The sequence below is a fragment of the Taudactylus pleione genome, unplaced genomic scaffold, assembly GCF_031769625.1.
Source record: "Taudactylus pleione unplaced genomic scaffold, aTauple2 ptg000484l, whole genome shotgun sequence".
Lineage (NCBI taxonomy): Eukaryota > Metazoa > Chordata > Amphibia > Anura > Myobatrachidae > Taudactylus > Taudactylus pleione.
In genome coordinates, this window is record NW_028284886.1 from 1142942 (window position 1) to 1162942 (window position 20001).

Here is a 20001-nt window from a genome sequence, read left to right on the forward strand (position 1 = left end):
TTATAGATCACACTGATCTGTGCAGGCTTCTGTAAACACGCTGTGAGGTAGTCAAAATTGACTGTAAATGACTGGAAATTAATGTTATTGAGGTTAATAATACTGTAGGAACAAAAACAGGTCCAAGTTATGTGATTTTAGCTGTTATTATCATTTAAAAAAAAAAAACATACGAATCCAAAACACAAAGTTAATACAGATCCAAAACTAAAACACAGGGGTCAGTGCACATCTCTAGCTGAAAGAAATGCCACTGGGTGTCCAGCCAGTACTGAGGGCCTGATTCAGACCCGCTCGCGAGCACTATTCGCTCGCAAGCGGGTCGATGGTGCCCCAGTGCGCATGCGCACGACGGCTCCGTTGTGCGCATGCGCGAGACCCGGATATCGACGGGGAAGCCGTCGCTCCGGGTCTCGCTACAAAGGGGGCGTGCTGTCGTTGTTGAGTGACAGCACGCCCCCTTTGGTGGGCGGGCCGGGGGCGTGTCTGCCCAGACAGTGGCGTTCCCATGCGAACGCCTACCGTCTGGGTCCGACCCCACTGACATCACAAGTGATGTCAGTGGGAGTGCTTTTGGCTCTGATAGAGCCAAAAGCACTCTTGGGCTTGCGGCAACGAGACCCTGCCACAAGGGTCACGTCGCAAGCCCGATGGTCACGATGGTCTTGACCATCGCGACCATCATCATGGACGCTCGCATAAGCTGTGGGTGGTAACCCACAGCTATGCGAGCGTCCAAGAAGCCGCAACATTAGAAAAAAAAACCGCCCTGATTCAGAGCGTCCGGCTCTGAATCAGGCCCTGAGTCCTGGAACGTGAGAGGCCGACAGAGCTCTGTGTTTACAGGAGAGCCCATATTAATTACTCCACCCTGTCTCCATATATTAAAGGGATATTGAGCTTGTCCCTCCTGGAATTATACTTCTTCGATGGACTTTTAATGTAACAAAAAATATGTTTTTCAGCGCACCCGTAGACACACTTTATCCATCCAGGCTGAAGATACGGAGGGGCACGAGCCTGCAGCTACTAGTACAGCCGTCATCAACGCAACCAAGCCTTATGTCAAGTCTAAGGTATGGATGTCCAGGAACATGTGACAAGTATGTTGTTTCTACTGTATGTCATGAATAAGCAAAGCTATAGAAAAAGCCATCTGCACTGGTAACATTTCCTCATTAGTGAGTGCAGGGGCGTCAGAACTTTTTTAGGTGGGGGGGCAATATATATGTTGTCGCCCCTAAATCGTTAAAAGACGCTACCACCGTGACAGCTGGAGTAGCCCTCACACCACCTACCTGATGAAGGGGATTAAACAGTAGTAAATGCAGTGAAGTCACCACTAGGAGCTATTTAGTGGTATCCTGCAGGGACGTGCAGTCAGGGTACCTCCCCTGTCATACTCCTGAGATTTGATATAAAAATGATTAGAACAGGGCCAGCTCGAGGCATGTTAGGGGCGCCACCCCATAGAAAGCGCACCCCTCCCAGCCATCCCAATTTCAGCGGGACAGTCCCATTTTTCGGGCACTGTCCCACTGTTCCGCCCGAGGGCCGAAGTGTCCTGCCGGTGGTCGCGAGGTTGGGCACCTCCACCGCTGCAGCTGTGCGGCAGTGCCAGCCCCGGAGAAGAGGAATGGATCCATTCAGTGCAGGGAGAGGGCTGGGGGCAGCACAGCTACTGAAGGAGTGCTGGGCTCGGCCCCACCCTGAAGTTAAATGAGAGACATGCCATATGGGCATGCCCCAAATAGCGTGATTTAGGGACATGGCCTATGGTCATTAGGCCACATTCCTTTTCAGGCGCGCACGGCTCTGCCACGTGCAGGGTTATGGGGCTTTGGACTTCCAGTTGGCACAGGGCGCGTCTCCTGCTGGAGCCAACCCTGGATTAGAATAATACAAAGAAAATATTTATAACTTATAAACCTTCTTTGTTTATTGTGATAATTTTTATAGTTAACACTCACCAGCTTTGTGGAGCTCCCTGGGACTGCAGGGAGATGAGAGATGAGGCAGCAACAGCTCTGCCTCGCTTTTGTATAGTCAGATACCCCTTGCAGAGCTGGGGGCGGGGCCACACCATGGGTCAGAAAGAGAGCTAATATAGGAATGCCTCTGGGTATGGGGGAGCATTCCTTGAGCACTTATGGACACCTTGGATATGTCATACGACCAGGAAGTGCACTGCAGTGTTTAGAGATCAGTCAGCAGCAGCAAGAGAAGACACAGTGATGCAGGAAGGAAAATCAATGGTCACTGAAGCTTAATGTAGAGAGAGGAGAGTTACAGTGAGTAGGGGGTGAGATACGCTCCCAGCACTCAGACTCATCTCCATGTGTAGTACAAGTGTACAACTCCAACATTACTAATTATATATAATACATTATGCAATAGAATTTTGCAATACATAGAGATTTTAGCATAATCATGGCCATGGTTATGGGCCTACCCACCGCGCCCAGGTAACCTCTAAGGGTAGGTCCCTAACATACTGGGGTTGAAATCCAGAACACAGGACACCCCCAAACAGGCCCAGCTGAGTCACCCCAGGGCATCACTCTAATGAGAGAAGGTGAAGTGAAAGATAGATAAGAGCAGCTGCTGCTACATATATAAGAAGGTGAAAAATAAAGGTTTAAAAATAATACATATATATTAAACAAACAATAAAGGTGCTAAAAGTGCAAAAAGGAAAAATGTGTTTATAATGCGATGCCCTGAAGCAGCCCAACCAAAGCAATCCAGGGGACCCACGCCCCAAAAATTAACCCATAGCTGCACTGCAGTATAAATATTTTTATACTGCAGTGCAGCTATGGGTTGATTTTTGGGGCGTGGGTCCCCTATATATGCAGCAGTAGCTGCTCTTATCTATCTTACACTTCACCTTCTCTCATTAGAGTGATGCCTGGGGCGTCTTACCACGGACAATCATATAGGTTATTGCAAAAAGAAGAGGCCTGTGCATCTCTAGTGCAATTACACTGTATATAACATATGACTTAGGACAATAATCATTGCTTTAAGGTTATTATATATTACAATTGCAATACAACTAGACAAGCCTCTTCCTTTTGCAATGATGTCATGGATAACATTAGAAGCTGGTCAATAGCAATAATCTATCCCGACTAGTTGGTACAATCACCAATAATGAAATCCATCCTGGCGTTTTCTGGGTGATTATCACTGGTAGTGGGGAAAGTTTAAATATTTATTTTGTAAATATCAGAATAAGGGGGCGTGGCCTGGACAGCTCTGTGGGTAGACGTGCTTCTCCCTAGCTCCGGTGAACCGCAGCTTTGTATTATAAATTAAAGGAGCTTTCTCCCCCAACTCGCACCCTGTGTGGGCTTGCTTCCCTCTCACCTACCTCGCCCATCTTTCCGGAGGGATTGCTGTGCCAGAAGACAGCTCCGTTGTGGAGATTCAGAGACCTCGGGCCTACACACCACAGGAAGCCGCGGGCTAGAGTGCGAGATCTCAGTCGCGGCAATACGCGGTGGTGCCTGCGTGATTACCGGACTTCACCCAAGGCTCAAGAGCGCTGGTTGCTACCCTCCCAGTACCAACTTACCTGTGGGATCTCGCCGCTGCTACAGCCGACAGCTTCGGGAGATCAGGGCACTGCCGGAACTCTGCAGCGGCCTTTACCGGGCGCGAAGCCGCGGCATCAATTAGAGCGGCACTCCCGGCTTGCCACAGCCGCCGGCATACACGCGGCCTTACCTCCTACCCCAGCTCCTGCTCCGTTCCGTCCGGAGGTCCCTCCCTGCAGTGGTGAGATCCCCACTGACGGAGGTCTGAGGTGGGAGACTCCTCGTGGAACCTCCTGCGTTCTGACTGCGCTCATCACCTGACAGTCACCCGGTGCTCAGGCAGCCATGACTGAACAACTGATGCTGCTCACAATCTCCCCTGGTTAACCAGTTGACTGCCCTTCTGTATTGATTAGAGACCTGCGATCTCCCCCCAGGTTGGCCCGTGTCTGCTGCTCTCAGTGCTGCTCAGCCCTAAGGCACTGTCAGAGGCTTAAGTCCTATCTCTGCCCTGCGTGCAATTGTCAGGTCTTTAACCCTGTCTGCTTGAGTACAATGACACACTAAGTGGGCATGCCCCCCATCCCCTGGGTGCTTTGACCCCCTATATATTTTATTTTTTTTTTTTTTTAATTTTACTTTTATTTTTTCTCTCTAGCCTATTTGTTCCCTGACATATTTACTGGCACTGGGTCATTTTTCTCCGGCAACCCTGACACTGGTGGCCCACACATGCAGAAATCTACTACCAAGACTCCTAAACAAGGGGGAAGTGATATTTCACAGCACTTCATGAGAGGCACGAAATCTTCTCAACAGAGGGGTCCCCCTTCCCCCCCTTCCATTGCCATGGATAAGGATGGCTCTCACTCACCCGCTCCATCGACTAAAGAAGACATTCTAGCTCTTCGCTCCCTCATCACGGATTTTAAGGACTCTCTTGAAACTAAACTCGACAAAGCAGTTGCCTCTATCAAAGCTGAAGTTTCAACTCTAGCTGCAAGAACCACTAAACTTGAATCTCGCCAGGACGGCTTCCAAAAAGCCTTAAATGAGACCAGCAGAGACCTGGATCATATTGTTACTGAACTTTCTGACCTTCGTTCTAAAAACGAGGATCTGGAAAATCGGGAACGTAGGAATAATATCCGCATTCGTTACATCCCGGAATCAGTTTCTCCTGATGCTTTGGAATCATATCTTTATAGACTTTTTTCTTTCCTACTCCCCGACCTTGGCTCACGCTCACTACCACTTGAAAGAGCTCACCGCGCTCTTCGGCCGAAACCCAAGGATAGCGACCCTCCTCGTGACGTCATTATGAGGTTCCTTAGTTATAAGGACAAAGAACTCGTTCTTAATCCTACAAAGGGTAAACCGTACATCCTATTCGAATCAGCCAAGCTCCAATTCTACCAGGATCTTTCACCCCTGACGATTGCCAAGAGGAGAGATTTTCAAGACTTAACCAAGGCTCTTCGTGATAGAAGAATCAGATATCGCTGGGGGTTCCCCTTTAAGCTTATTGTAGACCTGAACGGCAAGACTGTTATCATTTGAGATCTTCGTGAATGTAAGGACTTGCTTCAGTACCTAGAAGAATCGGGCCCCTCCCCGGAAGGGAATCCCGATGTCTCGTGAGTGCCTTACCCACCAACGATTGTGCCTCGTTCCTGCTCTACTATTCTCCACACTTAAGTCTTGATTTTTTACTACCTTATAATCGTGATCTGATTACTGGTTTCCGCTCTGTATTCACCCCACCCCCTGTCTCTCTCCCCTTTCTTGCTCATCTCTCTTCTAGGTAATATAGTTGAGATGTAGATTGTTTATTTACGTCTTAGATATGGTTAATGTTTGTTACTAATATCTGGACAAATTTGTATTGTGTTCTGTATCTATTTTTCATACACATATATCTAGCTGCTCCCTTCGTTAAGGTACTAGCTCTTACTGATCTATTAGGATATTTACTGTCTATTTTATTTTTTTTACGAAGACTAGAGTATTGAGATATAGTAGTGATTTCCCGTCTTTTTTCTCTTTGTAATGATAGTAACTTTTATGGTTATAATTCGTCGCTATTATTGGAACAGTTCTGTATTATGTCATGTATCCACTTTCTATACATATAATATTTTTAGCTATTCTCTCAGTTTTGGTACTAGCTAATATTGATCTGTTATGCTACCTTACTGTTTATTATTTTCATGTCTTGTTTTCTTGTTTTTTTTTTTATGATGTTTACAGCATTGAGATATTGTAGTGATTCTCTGCCTTTTTCTCCTTACTACAATTGTAATCTATAACTTTACCCTATATATGTCTATTAGCTTTTTTTTTTTTTCTCTTTCTCCTTTTTCTTTTGTATGTCTCGCTAAGAGTTATGCTCCTTTTTGTGATTATAACTACCAACCTGTCACTTCTTTCCCATCCCCGCCCCCTTCTGCACCCAGGGGATGCTCCTGCTCTCATACGAATCCTTTTCTGTTCTTTTCTTCTCCTCTCTTTTAGGAGATTTATATATTTCCTTTACTGTGACGCTGCTAATATTACTATATTTTATTTTTGTTGTGTTTTTACTTTCTTAGAGGTTTATCTGGCTTTTTTTTTAGCCTGTTCCTCTTTGGACCTCTAAGTCCAACCTATTGAGTACATTCACCTCCTACTTTGTAGGTAGGGTTTTCGTACTCAATCCCTGCTGTTGTTGCTGTTTTTCCTTTTTTTTATTTTTTTATTACCCCTTTTTTTTTTCCTTTCCTCCTCTTCCCTATCTTCCCTTGCGAGCTGGGACCCTTTTCTCCATTCTACTGCTACTTCCCAGCCTACCCAGAGCTAACCTGACATGCCTCTCACTATAGCTTCAATGAATGTTCGCGGCCTTAATACTCCTCAGAAGCGTTCCCACCTATTTCGTACTATTCGGTCAATAAAAGCCGACATTGTCCTGTTGCAGGAAACCCACTTTCGTTCACCAAACCACCCTTCTCTTATCTCCAGAAACTTCTCCACCGTGTTTTATTCCTCCAGTACGTCTAAACATAATGGTGTGGCCATTCTCATTAAAAATAATTTACCTTTCTCTCAAGACTCTGTATATACTGATGCAGATGGTCGATACATTATTCTCACTGGCAGGCTTGGACACACAGAGGTGACTATCGCTGTGGTATATGCCCCTAATGTAGGCCAATGTCGTTTCTTTAATTCTTTTTTTAAAATATTGCATAAACGTCGTACTGGCCATTTGATTCTTGGTGGCGACTTTAATTCTGTTTTGGATCCGACCCTGGATAAGTCTTTTTCTAGGACCCGCCCCTCTACTTGTCCTATATCTAAAATTCTCAATAAACATATGAAAACGGCTGGTCTTTTTGACACATGGTGTTCTCTCAATCCCTCTTTTAAGGATTACACATTCTATTCCAATCCCCATCGTACTTACTCCAGAATTGATTTTATTTTATGTAGTCTCCCCATCTCTAAACACCTTACAGATGCGAGTATCATTCCTAATTCCTGGTCTGATCACTCTATCGTTACTTCCTCTCTCGATTTCTCAGACATCCTGGTCACTAGGCCCACTTGGAGGTTAAATGAGACCCTTCTTAAAATCCCTCATTTCCAAACTAAAATTATAGATGTTTTAAAGGATTACTTTGCTCTTAATGTTTCCGGCTCCGGATGTTCTCCCATGGAGTGGGAGGCTCACAAATCTGTCCTTCGTGGGCACATCATCAGCTTTGCTTCTCACAGAAATAAGGAACACAAGCGTCTTCTTCGATCTCTCACAGATCAGGTTCACTGTTTGGAGTCTCTCCATAAGCGCACGCCCACTGACGCTCTTTACAAACAACTCACTACTGCAAAATCTGCCCTTAACTCCATTCTCTCTGAAAAAATTGAAAAATCTCTTAGATGGCTGAATCAGCGATTCTATGAAAAAAGCAATAAGACGGATACTCTTCTTGCCAATCGTCTAAAGGCTCGCAAGGTGGCTATGGCGATTCCTGCGCTTAAGGATCATTCTGGATCTCTACAATACAGCCCTTCCAAAATCAACTCTATCTTTAAAGATTACTATTCTTATCTTTATAACCTCACAGATCACGATCCGTCTCCACCCCCCCTCCCTATTTCCATTACTGACTACTTGACCTCTTGTGATCTACCCCACATCGATGCTTCCACCTCTGAATCACTTAATCTCCCTATAACTGAGGAAGAGGTTTCCTGTGCGCTTAAACATCAGAAACCTTCGAAGGCACCTGGTCCGGACGGTCTACCCTTTTCTTACTATAAAACATTCCAGAGCTCTCTAATCCCCCATCTCACAAACTCTTTTAATCAAATCTTTGAAGGTAATTTTTTTCCCACTGATACCACCAGGGCTAAAATAACAGTTATCCCGAAACCGGGTAAGGACCCCATATGGTAACTAACTATCGACCAATTTCCCTTTTAAATACGGACCTCAAACTTTTTGCCAAAATTTTGGCAAATAGACTAAACCCCATTCTTTCTTCTCTCATCCATCCGGACCAGGTAGGCTTTGTCCCCTCCCGCCAAGCCCTTGATAACACTAGGCGTACGGTAGACCTTATACACCACGTAAACTCTATCAGTCTTCCCTCTCTCCTTCTTGCTCTTGATGCCGAAAAGGCCTTTGATAGGGTCTCTTGGCCCTTTATGATTAATACTCTCCTTGGCTTCGGTTTTCACGGTAGATTTCTCCAGGCCATTAGGGCCCTTTATCACAATCCTTCCACTTCGGTTCTTGCAGGAGGTCTTCTTTCTGACTCCTTCCCTATCTCAAATGGCACTAGGCAGGGGTGTCCACTCTCCCCGCTGATCTTCGCTCTAATTATTGAACCCCTGGCTTGTAAAATCCGAGGGAACCCAGACATTTCCGGTATTAATGTAGGTGACTCCTCTTATAAAATTTCTCTATTTGCTGACGAAGTCCTGCTTACTCTTACCAATCCCTTGATTTCCCTCCCAAATCTGTTCCAAGAAATCTCCCTTTATGGACAACTTTCCGGTTATAAAATCAATAGCGACAAATCGGAAGCTTTGCCCCTCCATATTCCGAGGTCATCTCTAGATCTCCTCCGTCTCAATTTCAATTTTAACTGGCGCTCGGAATCCATTAAATATCTTGGTGTCAATCTGACAAAATCTTATCATGGTCTCTACAAGGCAAACTATCTCCCTCTGTTTAAGGCCATAGAACAAGACCTCTCTCATTGGCGCTCTTTATTTATCTCTTGGACAGATCGTATAGCCGTGATTAAAATGAATGTCCTTCCCAAACTCCTCTACCTTTTCCAAACCCTTCCTGTGGCAGTCCCTTCCCGCGTTCTATCTTCTTTACAGGCAAGTTATGGCAAATTTATTTGGAATCACAGAAGACCTCGTATACGTAGAACAGTCCTTTTCAAGACCACTTCGGCTGGAGGCCTAGGTCTCCCCTCGTTATCCAAGTACTACCAAGCCTCTAGACTTAGTCAACTAGTCACCTGGCACTCTCCCAAGGGAACCAAACGATGGGTTGATCTTGAAACTGCACTCACCAGAACCCCATCGGTCTCAAACCTACCGTGGCTCCCTAGAAAACTTAGACCTCTCTCTATCTCGCTGGTCCCATCAGTTACTCTTACTTTATCTGTATGGGACTCTCTCGATACTAAGTTCTCTCTGTCTGCTCATCCCTCGCCTCAGACACCTCTTTGGTTTCACCCTTCTTTTCTCCCTGGCCATTCGCCCCTCATGATCTCTACATGGTCGGCAGCGGGCATCACCCGCTTTCACCACATCCTGGGAGATTTTGCCCCCCAATCTTTTACAGAGATGCGGGAGATACATTCTTTACCGCAATCTTGTTTCTACCAATATCTTCAGATCCGTCACTTTGTCTATTCGTCCCTTTCTTCGTTAGACGCATTACGAAACCCCACGGCTATGGAACGCCTTTGTATTTATAGACCCACGGAAAAGGGCTTAATCTCTCAGATCTACCACTCTATACTAGATCAGGATTGCCCACCCCTAGAGACTCATGAGCGTTGTTGGGAGATGGACTTTGGTACCTCTTTGGGAGAAGACACTTGGGAGGCTATACGCCTTAATATATCGAAATGCTCAATTAGTGTCTCCATTAAGGAAAACTCTTATAAGGTATACACCCGCTGGTACCTTGTCCCGGAGCATCTTCACCAAATATACCCTAACTCTTCCAACCTTTGCTGGAGACAGTGTGGACAGGTCGGCTCCTTCTACCATATTTGGTGGTCCTGTCCACATATTGTCCCTTACTGGTCCATGGTCCAGTCTACTATATCGTCAATGATTCCTCATGCTCTCCCTCGTTCTGCTGCTTCGTTGCTCCTGTGTGCCCCGGTCTGTCAATTATCCAATCATGAGAATAAGTTGACCCTACACACCTCCTGTGCCGCCAAATATCAAATTGCTAGTTCTTGGAAACAACCACTCCCTCCCACTCGTCAACAGTTTCTCAACCGCATCTGGTTTGTGGCCAAAATGGAATACATCACGAGTCTCCAATACAGCACGGTGGACAAGTTTAACGCAATATGGTCCCCCTGGTACGGTTCCCACGGTGTGTCCCCTCCTGGTTCCTCATAATTATCTGCCTTCTGCTCTCTTTTACTTTTTCTTTCTTCTTCCCTCTATTCCTCAACCTCAATTTTTTTATTCTATCCCCCCAGCTCGCTCTCTCCCTCTTCCCCGCTCCTTGATTTTTTTTTTTCTTCCTCTTTTCCCTAACTTTCCCCTCTACTTCATTCCCAAGCCTTTCATTTGTAATTTTTTACTTACTTATTATTGTTTTTTTTTTCTTTTTTACTTATTATTGTTTTTTTCTTCTTCTTTTCTTCTTATTATTTTTTTAAGGTTTTGCGGAAAAAGGGGAAATAACAATAAGAAAAGTTCAATTTCAATGTCAGTATATTGTTATACCTGTTGTTTTTCTATCTGTATGACGATTATTTACTGTTTATTTCGTTCTTTATTCCCCCTTGGGGATTGAAATCTGCAATTTTTTTTTGCTGTTTCCTTGGTATTGACACCCCAATAAAATTATATGATTATAAAAAAAAAATATCAGAATAAGAACTATATATATATATATATATATATATATAATGTATATTCAGCACATGTCTCGCGTCATTGTCCTACCGGACTGTCCACTTTTGCGGGGCGGGGCACGGGGGAGCGGTGACAATTCCAGCAGAATTATCTACTCTTGTGGGGGGCGGGAGCTGCACCCGATTTTCGCAAGGCTCCCGGCAGTCCTGGGAGAGTAGGTAAGTATGAAATAATGCATTCTATTAGATAATGTGCTTTGCTGATATACAATATACCTTATATACAGTACCACTTAGGGTTGCCAACTCATCCCTTTAAAACTGGACAGGTGAATTAGACAGGCTCTGTGACTGACTAAAACCAAGTGAAATGGAGACTTGGGGAGTGATTCAGTAAAGGGACGGAATTACGAAGCTCTATGCAAGCAAATATGCAAATACAGCAGGAGGTGTCTGAGACCCAATGGCGGATCTACATTTTTGGGGCCCTGAAACCTGAACTGTTATAGGGGCCACTTTGCAACCAGCAACAATAGGTCAACATCCAACAAGGTCCAAAGGGAATTGCTGCCCTTGCAAGGACCTTGAGGCACGAATGGCAGAGATGTACATACCCCCCAGAGAGTAAGAAACTGTAGATAGATAGATAGATAGATAGATAGATAGATAGATAGATAGATAGATGTAGCAACCCCCAGAGAGAGAGAGAGAGACTGTAGATAGATCACATACAAAACCAAAACTTACTTCCTCTGTAGAATCCCCGAGTCAGGTCTCTCCCCTACACTGCGTGCTCCCGCCTCTGAGCGGCATGCCATCCCTCAGTCAGCTCAGCTTTCAGTTTGTGGTCAGCACTGCAGAGCTGACTTCTGGTAGATGGGACAACACAAATGGAGATGGGAACATCTAGTGGCACCTGGAGGTACTGCACTCAGCAGTTACACTGACAGCAGCTCTCTATTCTGTGTCCAGACGGCTCATAAGAGCCATCCTCTGGTTGGAGCTGTAGATAGAGTGTCTGCTGGGCAGTACTGATCATGAGGGGGGTGTCTGGGTACTCAAACCCCCCCCATACATGCACTACTGTAGTGCATATTCTAAGGTCAATATTAAGTACTTCAACCCATTGACTTATGATTGTATCACTAAAATAATCTTATTTTAATAACAAACACTTAAAAACTCCATTGAGTTTGTTGAAAGATTCACTCATTAAAAAAAAAAAAATTGCTTCTGGGGCCCCTCCAGGGTTAGGCGCCCTGAAGCTTAAGCTTCATTAGTTTCACAGTAGATCCGCCTACACCCCTTGCTGCATTTGCGATCCCAGCACTGCGACTTAGGTCGCAGGCTGGGATAACCATAGCGACCCTCAGCTTTCGCCAGCTGTCCGGCTCGCGAGGACAGAAAATTGCGTCCGTGGACCCAGCCCCCGAAAAACAGGGCCGTCCCCAGCCCCGCACCCCCCCTTAAATGCCTCCGCCTATCAATCAGACAGGGGCATAGCAGGGACTGCGTGAGATCACTTAGGACCTGTTCTGCACATTCGTAGAACGGGTCCTGCGCACACGCAGATTTCCGATAATCGGGAATCTGCGTTCAGCATTGCGCAATGAATCAGCCCCTTGAAGTCAGCCAGCCACAACACTGTCTAAAAAGTTTCCAATTAGATTTACACTGATTTTCCTGCCTCTGTTGTCACTGATCTGTCTCTTTGCAATTGGTCAGGGGGTGGAGAGTTAAACGTTAACTAAGAGACCCCCTGGGACACAAGAGCCACAGGGTACAATAGTCCAATCTAAGGACCTGACACTTTCTGCTATGAGCCTATACCGCCTGCAGCTCATTCAGCAGCACCTACAAGGCACACAGGTAATGACATGGTAATGACTATACACAGTACATGCAGTAGTATGTTGTGATTTTCCTGTAGACCTGGCTGCAGCTCTATCACACACACCCCTCCCTCTCAGCCTGATAATCCAGCAGTGCGCTGTCATCTAGAGGCAGGAAGTGCCTGGCCTGCATGCTCTGCTGGAACACAAGTAGGTAAACACAGAGGGTACGTGTGGTTCAGGGCTGTAGATATGGGACAACAGGTTATCTGTCAGGGCTTTCTGTAGATACAGTACAGCACAGGTAGGCAACCTATTACTCTGCAACTGTTGTGGAACTACAGATCCCAGCATGTCCAACCAGCTAGAGCACTGGTTCTCAAACTCGGTCCTCAGGACCCCAAACAGTGCATGTTTTCTAGGTCTCCTCACAGAATCACAAGTGAAATAATTAGCTCCGCCTGTGGATCTTTTAAAATGTGTCAGTGAGTAATGACTACACCTGTGCTCCTGCTGGGTGACCTGGAAAACGTGACCTGTGTGGGGTCCTGAGGACCGAGTTTGAGAACCACGAGCTAGAGCATGCACAGCCCTCCTGGCGCAGAGCTTAAAGTTACAGATAGCCTGGAACTAAAAATCCCTGCATGTCTGCTCAGCCCAGGACAGGAATATTGTTTGTTGTTTGTTTTAATAGATGTTGGATAGTTTATACAGTGTGCATTACTAGTATACCACAGTAGTGTTTAATGTACAGAATGCTTATTTATAAGGTTGTATAAATGTAGACCAGGGGCACAAGAGTAATAAAACTTGTTACAGATTTAGGCCCTCATTCAGAGCCGTACGCTCTGAGCAGAGCGCACGCTCTGAATGAGGGCCGCCCTCCATAAAAATGGAGCGTCCTCCTGGACGCTCGTATAGCTGTGGGTCACCACCCACAGCCTATACGAGCGTGCAGTTTGATGGCCGCGATGGTCGTGACCATCGTGACCATCGAAACTGCGAGCCGGAGCCTGCGGTTGAGGTTTTCAACCGCAAGCCCCGGAGTGATTTTGGCTCTATCAGAGCCAAAATCACTCCCACTGACATCACTAGTGATGTCAGTGGGCCGGCATCGACAGCACGCCCCCTTTGATCAGACACAACGAGCGAAGGAAAGTCCTTCGCTCGTCGCGTCTGGCGCATGCGCACGACGGAGCTCCCGCCGTCGTGCGCATGCGCAGAGCACAACATCGACCCACTTGCGAGCGGACAGCCGCTTGTGAGTGGGTCTGAATCAGGGCCTTAGGCTAGATGTGTGGGGATATAAAACCATGCAAGATGAGCCAGTTTTCCCTAACCCCATAATATTACTTCTTGCAGGAAATGTATGGAGGCAGTGAGTGCCTGCTGACCACACATGTCCTAAATTCCGCTCAGGGCATCCCCGCCAAAGGCTTAACACTGACCTTGTCCAAGTATGATGCCAGCCAATCCAAATGGGTGCAAGTGAGCAGAAGGTGAGTGTTTTTTTTTTTTTTTGTAATTAAAAAAATAAAAACTATATAGGAGGGGCACCCTGCCTTGGCTGCACCCGACAGCAGACTAGACTGACAGGCCCAGGTGAGCAATAAGCTGTGCGACATCAGCGGCCTATAAGCTCAGCAGTCATTGCTAATATGAAGGAGAACGGCTGTAATGCGCCCCCCGCCCCCAAGTTCCAGCGCCCTCGGCAGCTGTCTGATGGTAGAGCCGACCCTGCTTGTAAAGATGACCGAACAAAACTTTCTTTTATACAGTGTCACTAATGAGGACGGCCGCTGTCCTGGACTCCTGCGCGGAGAACATCTGACCGCTGGGACGTTCCAGCTGCGGTTTGATACCGGGGACTATTGGAAGAAAATGCAACAGGAGAGTTTTTACCCTTACGTGGAGGTATCTACTGTGATAGTGTTATAACACGGAGTGCGTCAGTTATACATCTGCATCAGGTTGTCTCCTTTCTTCCTAGTTTATCAAAGTGCAATTTATTTGGACCAATGTAGGATTACAATGTCCATCCAGGACCGTAGCTAGGGTAGTGCGGCCGGTGCCATCGCACAGGGCACCACAGGTCAGGGTGGCGCTGTTTGGGCCTGTCAAATTTCTGTTTATTATCATTCTCACTTGTAGCTTCCTCTTATTTCATCCCCAGCATCTCCTGGCCTCCCCTATCTCTTCCCTGACCCTTCCCCATGAGGCCATTCTCCTTTTTTGGGTGCATTAAGTCCCTTTGAAAAATGAGGGGGGCGCCAATGCTCTTTCTGGCACAGGGCACCAAAATGTCTAGATACGGCTCTGTGTCCATCTACCTTGACCAGTGCTCATGGAAAGGGCCCCTGGTTCACATACTTTATTGTTAATGTTTTGTCACCGACTGCAGTAAAATTCATTGTCTAAAATCCATTATAGATATTTAAAATGTACCTTTGTATCACAGTTGTATTAAGTCCATTTGAAAAAATTGTTGCGATAATAGCTGTAACAACCAATCAGATCTTAGCTTACATTTTCATAACCTCACTAGAAAAAATGAATTGTTGCTGCTATAAGCAACAAAACCTTATTCCTAGTCTTGTGCGTCCGTTTTCATAATTGTCCTCCTTATTTATCTAAACTTCTTATACTCTAAAGTAAATGATAGTGATATTTAACACGCTACCTCCACAAATAGAATATATTTATGTCCAGATTCAGATGCGTACAGAACGGTTTACATACATGTCCCATAAATGCGGGTCTAGTCATGTGCAGAACGAGTCCTACGTGTTAGTATGCAGAACCCTCAAGCCGCAATTCACCGCAAATCGCGTCATATGTCCCCTCCCCCGAAATCACCCGCTTGGTAAGTCGACGGCAACGGGGGGTCCAACCGCACACAGTAATTATTATCTACGCTACACTTACACCAGGGTCAGAACATACACAACTCAGACCCTTGTAGGATGCTGCGATTGAGACCTTTCGGCAGCCATTTACGTTGTACTCTGGGAATGCGCGCACACATCACGCATTTTCTATACTTTGTCTGCAACTGCATGCTCATGGCAAACATGCACGCCCACTTCCTGTGACTACACACCCACTTCCTGTGACTGCACACGCCCATTCCACTAAGTCTCTCGGTAATGTCTAAATCCCCTTCACGGAGAGGACCCTGACGTCATCAGCCAGTGTCCTGCGTCATTCCCTGCCATCCAAGTGGGCATAGAGGGGGAATATAACCAGCGTGGCAAGCGCAGCGAGCCTGCGAGGGGACAACAAACTTGTTTGAGTGGGGACAAACTACTTCTTTAGCTGGCTGTCATGGGCAGGAACTGCACTTCCGCCCTCACTCACGTCACTTCCAGGTCCCCAGCACGAAGGGGAAATACAGCCAACCTAAGTCTCTGCCCCCTAGCCGCACTCAGTCTCACATTTGTGTATTCCCTTACCTTAGGCTCACTTTACCGCTTGTCAGTTTCATACTTACGCCATTGAGTTTCGAGTGAGAAAATTCTGGTTCCTATTACAGCCGTAAATACCCTAATATGGATTTGGACTGTAAAAAGTAAAGTCTGCAAATATTGTTTTGCCTGCTCTGACCCTTCCCCCTTGTGATATCAAAGTGCTTAAACTACACCTACAAAATCTTTCCAGAACAAGGAAAACTACCCTCCATCATACAGGTGCTATATAATACAGTGTCTGCCCTCCATCATACAGGTGCTATATAATTCAGTTTTTGCCCTCCATCATACAGGTGCTATATAATACAGTGTCTGCCCTCCATCATACAGGTGCTATATAATACAGTGTCTGCTCTCCATCATACAGGTGCTATATAATACAGTGTCTGCCCTCCATCATACAGGTGTGATATAATAGTGTCTGCCCTCCATCATACAGGTGCTATATAATACAGTGTCTGCCCTCCATCACACAGGTGCTATATAATACTGTGTCTGCCCTCCATCACACAGGTGCTATATAATACAGTGTCTGCCCTCCATCATACAGGTGCTATATAATACAGTGTCTGCCCTCCATCATACAGGTGCTATATAATACAGTGTCTGCCCTCCATCATACAGGTGCTATATAATACAGTGTCTGCCCTCCATCATACAGGTGCTATATAATACAGTGTCTGCCCTCCATCATACAGGTGCTATATAATACAGTGTCTGCCCCCCATCATACAGGTGCTATATAATACAGTGTCTGCCCTCCATCATACAGGTGCTATATAATACAGTGTCTGCTCTCCATCATACAGGTGCTATATAATACAGTGTCTGCCCTCCATCATAAAGGTGCTATATAATACAGTGTCTGCCCTCCATCATACAGGTGCTATATAATACAGTGTCTGCCCTCCATCATACAGGTGCTATATAATACAATGTCTGCCCTCCATCATACAGGTTACAGGTGCTAAATAATACAGTGTCTGCCCTCCATCATACAGGTGCTATATAATACAGTGTCTGCCCTCCATCATACAGGTGCTATATAATACAGTGTCTGCCCTCCATCATACAGGTGCTATATAATACAGTGTCTGCCCTCCATCATACAGGTGCTATATAATACAGTGTCTGCCCTCCATCATAAAGGTGCTATATAATACAGTGTCTGCCCTCCATCATACAGGTGTAATATAATACAGTGTCTGCCCTCCATCAAACAGGTGCTATATAATACAGTGTCTGCCCTCCATCATACAAGTGCTATATAATACAGTGTCTGCCCTCCATCATACAGGTGCTATATAATACAGTGTCTGCCCTCCATCATACAGGTGCTATATAATACAGTGTCTGCCCCCCATCATACAGGTGCTATATAATACAGTGTCTGCCCTCCATCATACAGGTGCTATATAATACAGTGTCTGCCCTCCATCATACAGGTGTGATATAATACAGTGTCTGCCCTCCATCCTACACGTGCTATATAATACAGTGTCTTCCCTCCATCATACAGGTGTGATATAATACAGTGTCTGCCCTCCATCATACAGGTACTATATAATACAGTGTCTGCCCTCCATCATACAGGTGCTATATAATACAGTGTCTGCCCTCCATCATACAGGTGCTATATAATACAGTGTCTGCCCTCCATCATACAGGTGCTATATAATACAGTGTCTGCCCTCCCTCATACAGGTACTATATAATACAGTGTCTGCCCTCCATCATACAGGTGTGATATAATACAGTGTCTGCCCTCCCTCATACAGGTGCTATATAATACAGTGTCTACCCTCCATCATACAGGTGTGATATAATACAGTGTCTGCCCTCCCTCATACAGGTACTATATAATACAGTGTCTGCCCTCCATCATACAGGTGTGATATAATAGTGTCTGCCCTCCATCATACAGGCGTTATATAATACAGTGTCTGCCCTCCATCATACAGGTGCTATATAATACAGTGTCTGCCCTCCATCATACAGGTGCTATATAATACAGTGTCTGCTCTCCATCCTACAGGTGCTATATAATACAGTGTCTGCCCTCCATTATACAGGTGTGATATAATACAGTGTCTGCCCTCCATCATACAGGTGCTATATAATACAGTGTCTGCTCTCCATCATACAGGTGCTATATAATACAGTGTCTGCCCTCCATCATGCAGGTGCTATATAATACAGTGTCTGCCCTCCATCATACAGGTGTGATATAATAGTGTCTGCCCTCCATCATACAGGTGCTATATAATACAGTGTCTGCCCTCCATCATACAGGTGCTATATAATACAGTGTCTGCCCACAATCATACAGGTGCGATATAATACTGTATCTGCCCTCCCTCATACTGGTGCGATATAATACTGTATCTGCCCTCAATCATACAGGTGCGATATAATAGTGTCTGCCCTCCATCATACAGGTGCTATATAATACAGTGTCTGCCCTCCATCATACAGGTGCTATATAATACAGTGTCTGCCCACAATCATACAGGTGCGATATAATACTGTATCTGCCCTCCCTCATACTGGTGCGATATAATACTGTATCTGCCCTCAATCATACAGGTGCGATATAATACTGTGTATGTATCCCTTTACTGCAGTGGAGAAAAGAGCAAACTAGTCTCAATCTACATAGTGACAGGTTTATTCTTTCTTATTGTTTTACAGATTGCTTTTACCATCACAGACCCAAAACAGAAGTACCATGTGCCTCTCCTGCTCAGTCCATTTTCGTACACCACCTACAGGGGGAGCTAAAGAGAGGATGAAGAGATGAAGTCACGTTCTTCTATAGGTTACTTTGCCTTTCCAAAAATAAATCAGTGTTGTGATTGTGTCCAGAAATAGTTCCATATATTTCTCTTGTTTCTTAAAATAAAACTAATTTGATATGAAATGCAGGGTCTGTGGTTTGGTTAGGGTCAGATGAACAGGTGAAACAAATATGATCTATCTTTAGGGCATATAACGTGTATTTGCTACCAGTGCCAGATTAAGGTCCACATGGGCCTGGAGCTGAAATTTATGAAGGGCCTATTGTGTGTCACTGCAGGGGAGTTTGATAAGCGCTGTGGTGATGTGACTAGTGATGTGGGGCGTATCTATAATGGGTGCAGAGTGTGCAGGGTACACGGGCCCCCGGGTCCAGGGGGGGGGGCCCACACCGCACACCCTGCACCCATATGTAATTATACTTGCCTCTCTGCTGATTCCCGAAGTGCTGCTCCGCAGCGCCAGACCGGCGCTGTAGAGCAGCACACACTGACTGGGAAAATGAGCGACGGCCATTTTCCCAGTGATCTGCACATGCACAGAAAAGATGTCCCCGGGAAAGTAGGCGCGGGCACCATTTTTCCGGAGACTCGCACATGTGCTGTAGATTCTGGCATGAAGCCAGGATCTACAGCGCTCAGTGCTGCTGAGCCGCCGTCAGAGAGGAGGGGGCCCAAACAGAGGCTGCACACGGGCCCCCTCCTCTCTTAAAACGCCCCTGTGTGGGGGCATGCCTAGTGTGTGGGTGTGGTCTACACAGAATGTGTGGCTATCTCCATGGAGGGTATATGTGACATCTACCTTCAACCACTTTATAGTGGAGCTATAACAAGAAAATAAATTGAGTGAAAACTGTTTCTTTTGCCTTTCCTTTACATTAATAAGAGAAGAAAAAAAATCCAAACTTATACACTGATTTTGGCATATTTCTATGTGTCCATCTCACATCCCTAACCGCTGCAGTACATTAATAAATGAACTGTCTTTTTTTGCTGCTGTTTTAGAAAAAATAATGGCAATGCTGGATCATGGCAGCAATGGCTAACTTTTACTGCGCCTGTAGCAAGGTAACAACCTGGTCAGGGGCGGATTGGAATGGAAAACCAGCCCGGGAAATTTATGGAAGCAGCCCTAATGGGGGTTGGGTCTGTTGAGGGGGTGGAGTCGATCGCGTGGCCCCGCCCCTGTTACATCCGCAAACTGCCCTCAGCCCGCCCGGCCACGCCCTCTGTTCTGCCGATCTGGCTGCTCCCTC

The 20001-nt window shown here is 45.8% G+C and overlaps 1 protein-coding gene across 5 annotated transcripts; it reads left to right on the forward strand.

Annotated features, from left to right (window-relative positions):
* The first annotated feature begins 1055 nt into the window (after window positions 1–1055).
* On the forward strand, window positions 1056–18870 carry LOC148502739 (5-hydroxyisourate hydrolase-like). Of its 5 annotated transcripts, none has more exons than XM_088449385.1 (4): window positions 1056–1076; window positions 13846–13982; window positions 14262–14397; window positions 18642–18870. In XM_088449385.1, exons 2-4 carry the CDS (start codon window positions 13849–13851, stop codon window positions 18729–18731), a joined length of 360 nt encoding a protein of 119 aa, XP_088305511.1. In that variant the 5' UTR covers window positions 1056–1076; window positions 13846–13848; the 3' UTR covers window positions 18732–18870. The 5 variants fall into 5 exon arrangements, with proteins under 5 accessions (XP_088305511.1, XP_088305508.1, XP_088305512.1 ...); XM_088449382.1 differs by lacking the exon at window positions 1056–1076 and adding an exon at window positions 12411–12520; XM_088449386.1 differs by lacking the exon at window positions 1056–1076 and adding an exon at window positions 12610–12693.
* The last annotated feature ends 1131 nt before the right edge of the window (window positions 18871–20001 follow it).

Excerpts from the sequence above, each read along its gene's own strand:
- LOC148502739 (XM_088449382.1), top strand. The coding sequence starts at position 12,470 with ATGAGCCTATACCGCCTGCAGCTCATTCAGCAGCACCTACAAGGCACA. Across the intron at positions 12,521-13,845 it reads AGCACCTACAAGGCACACAG|GAAATGTATGGAGGCAGTGA; the intron begins GTAATGACATGG and ends TACTTCTTGCAG. Across the intron at positions 13,983-14,261 it reads TGGGTGCAAGTGAGCAGAAG|TGTCACTAATGAGGACGGCC; the intron begins GTGAGTGTTTTT and ends TCTTTTATACAG.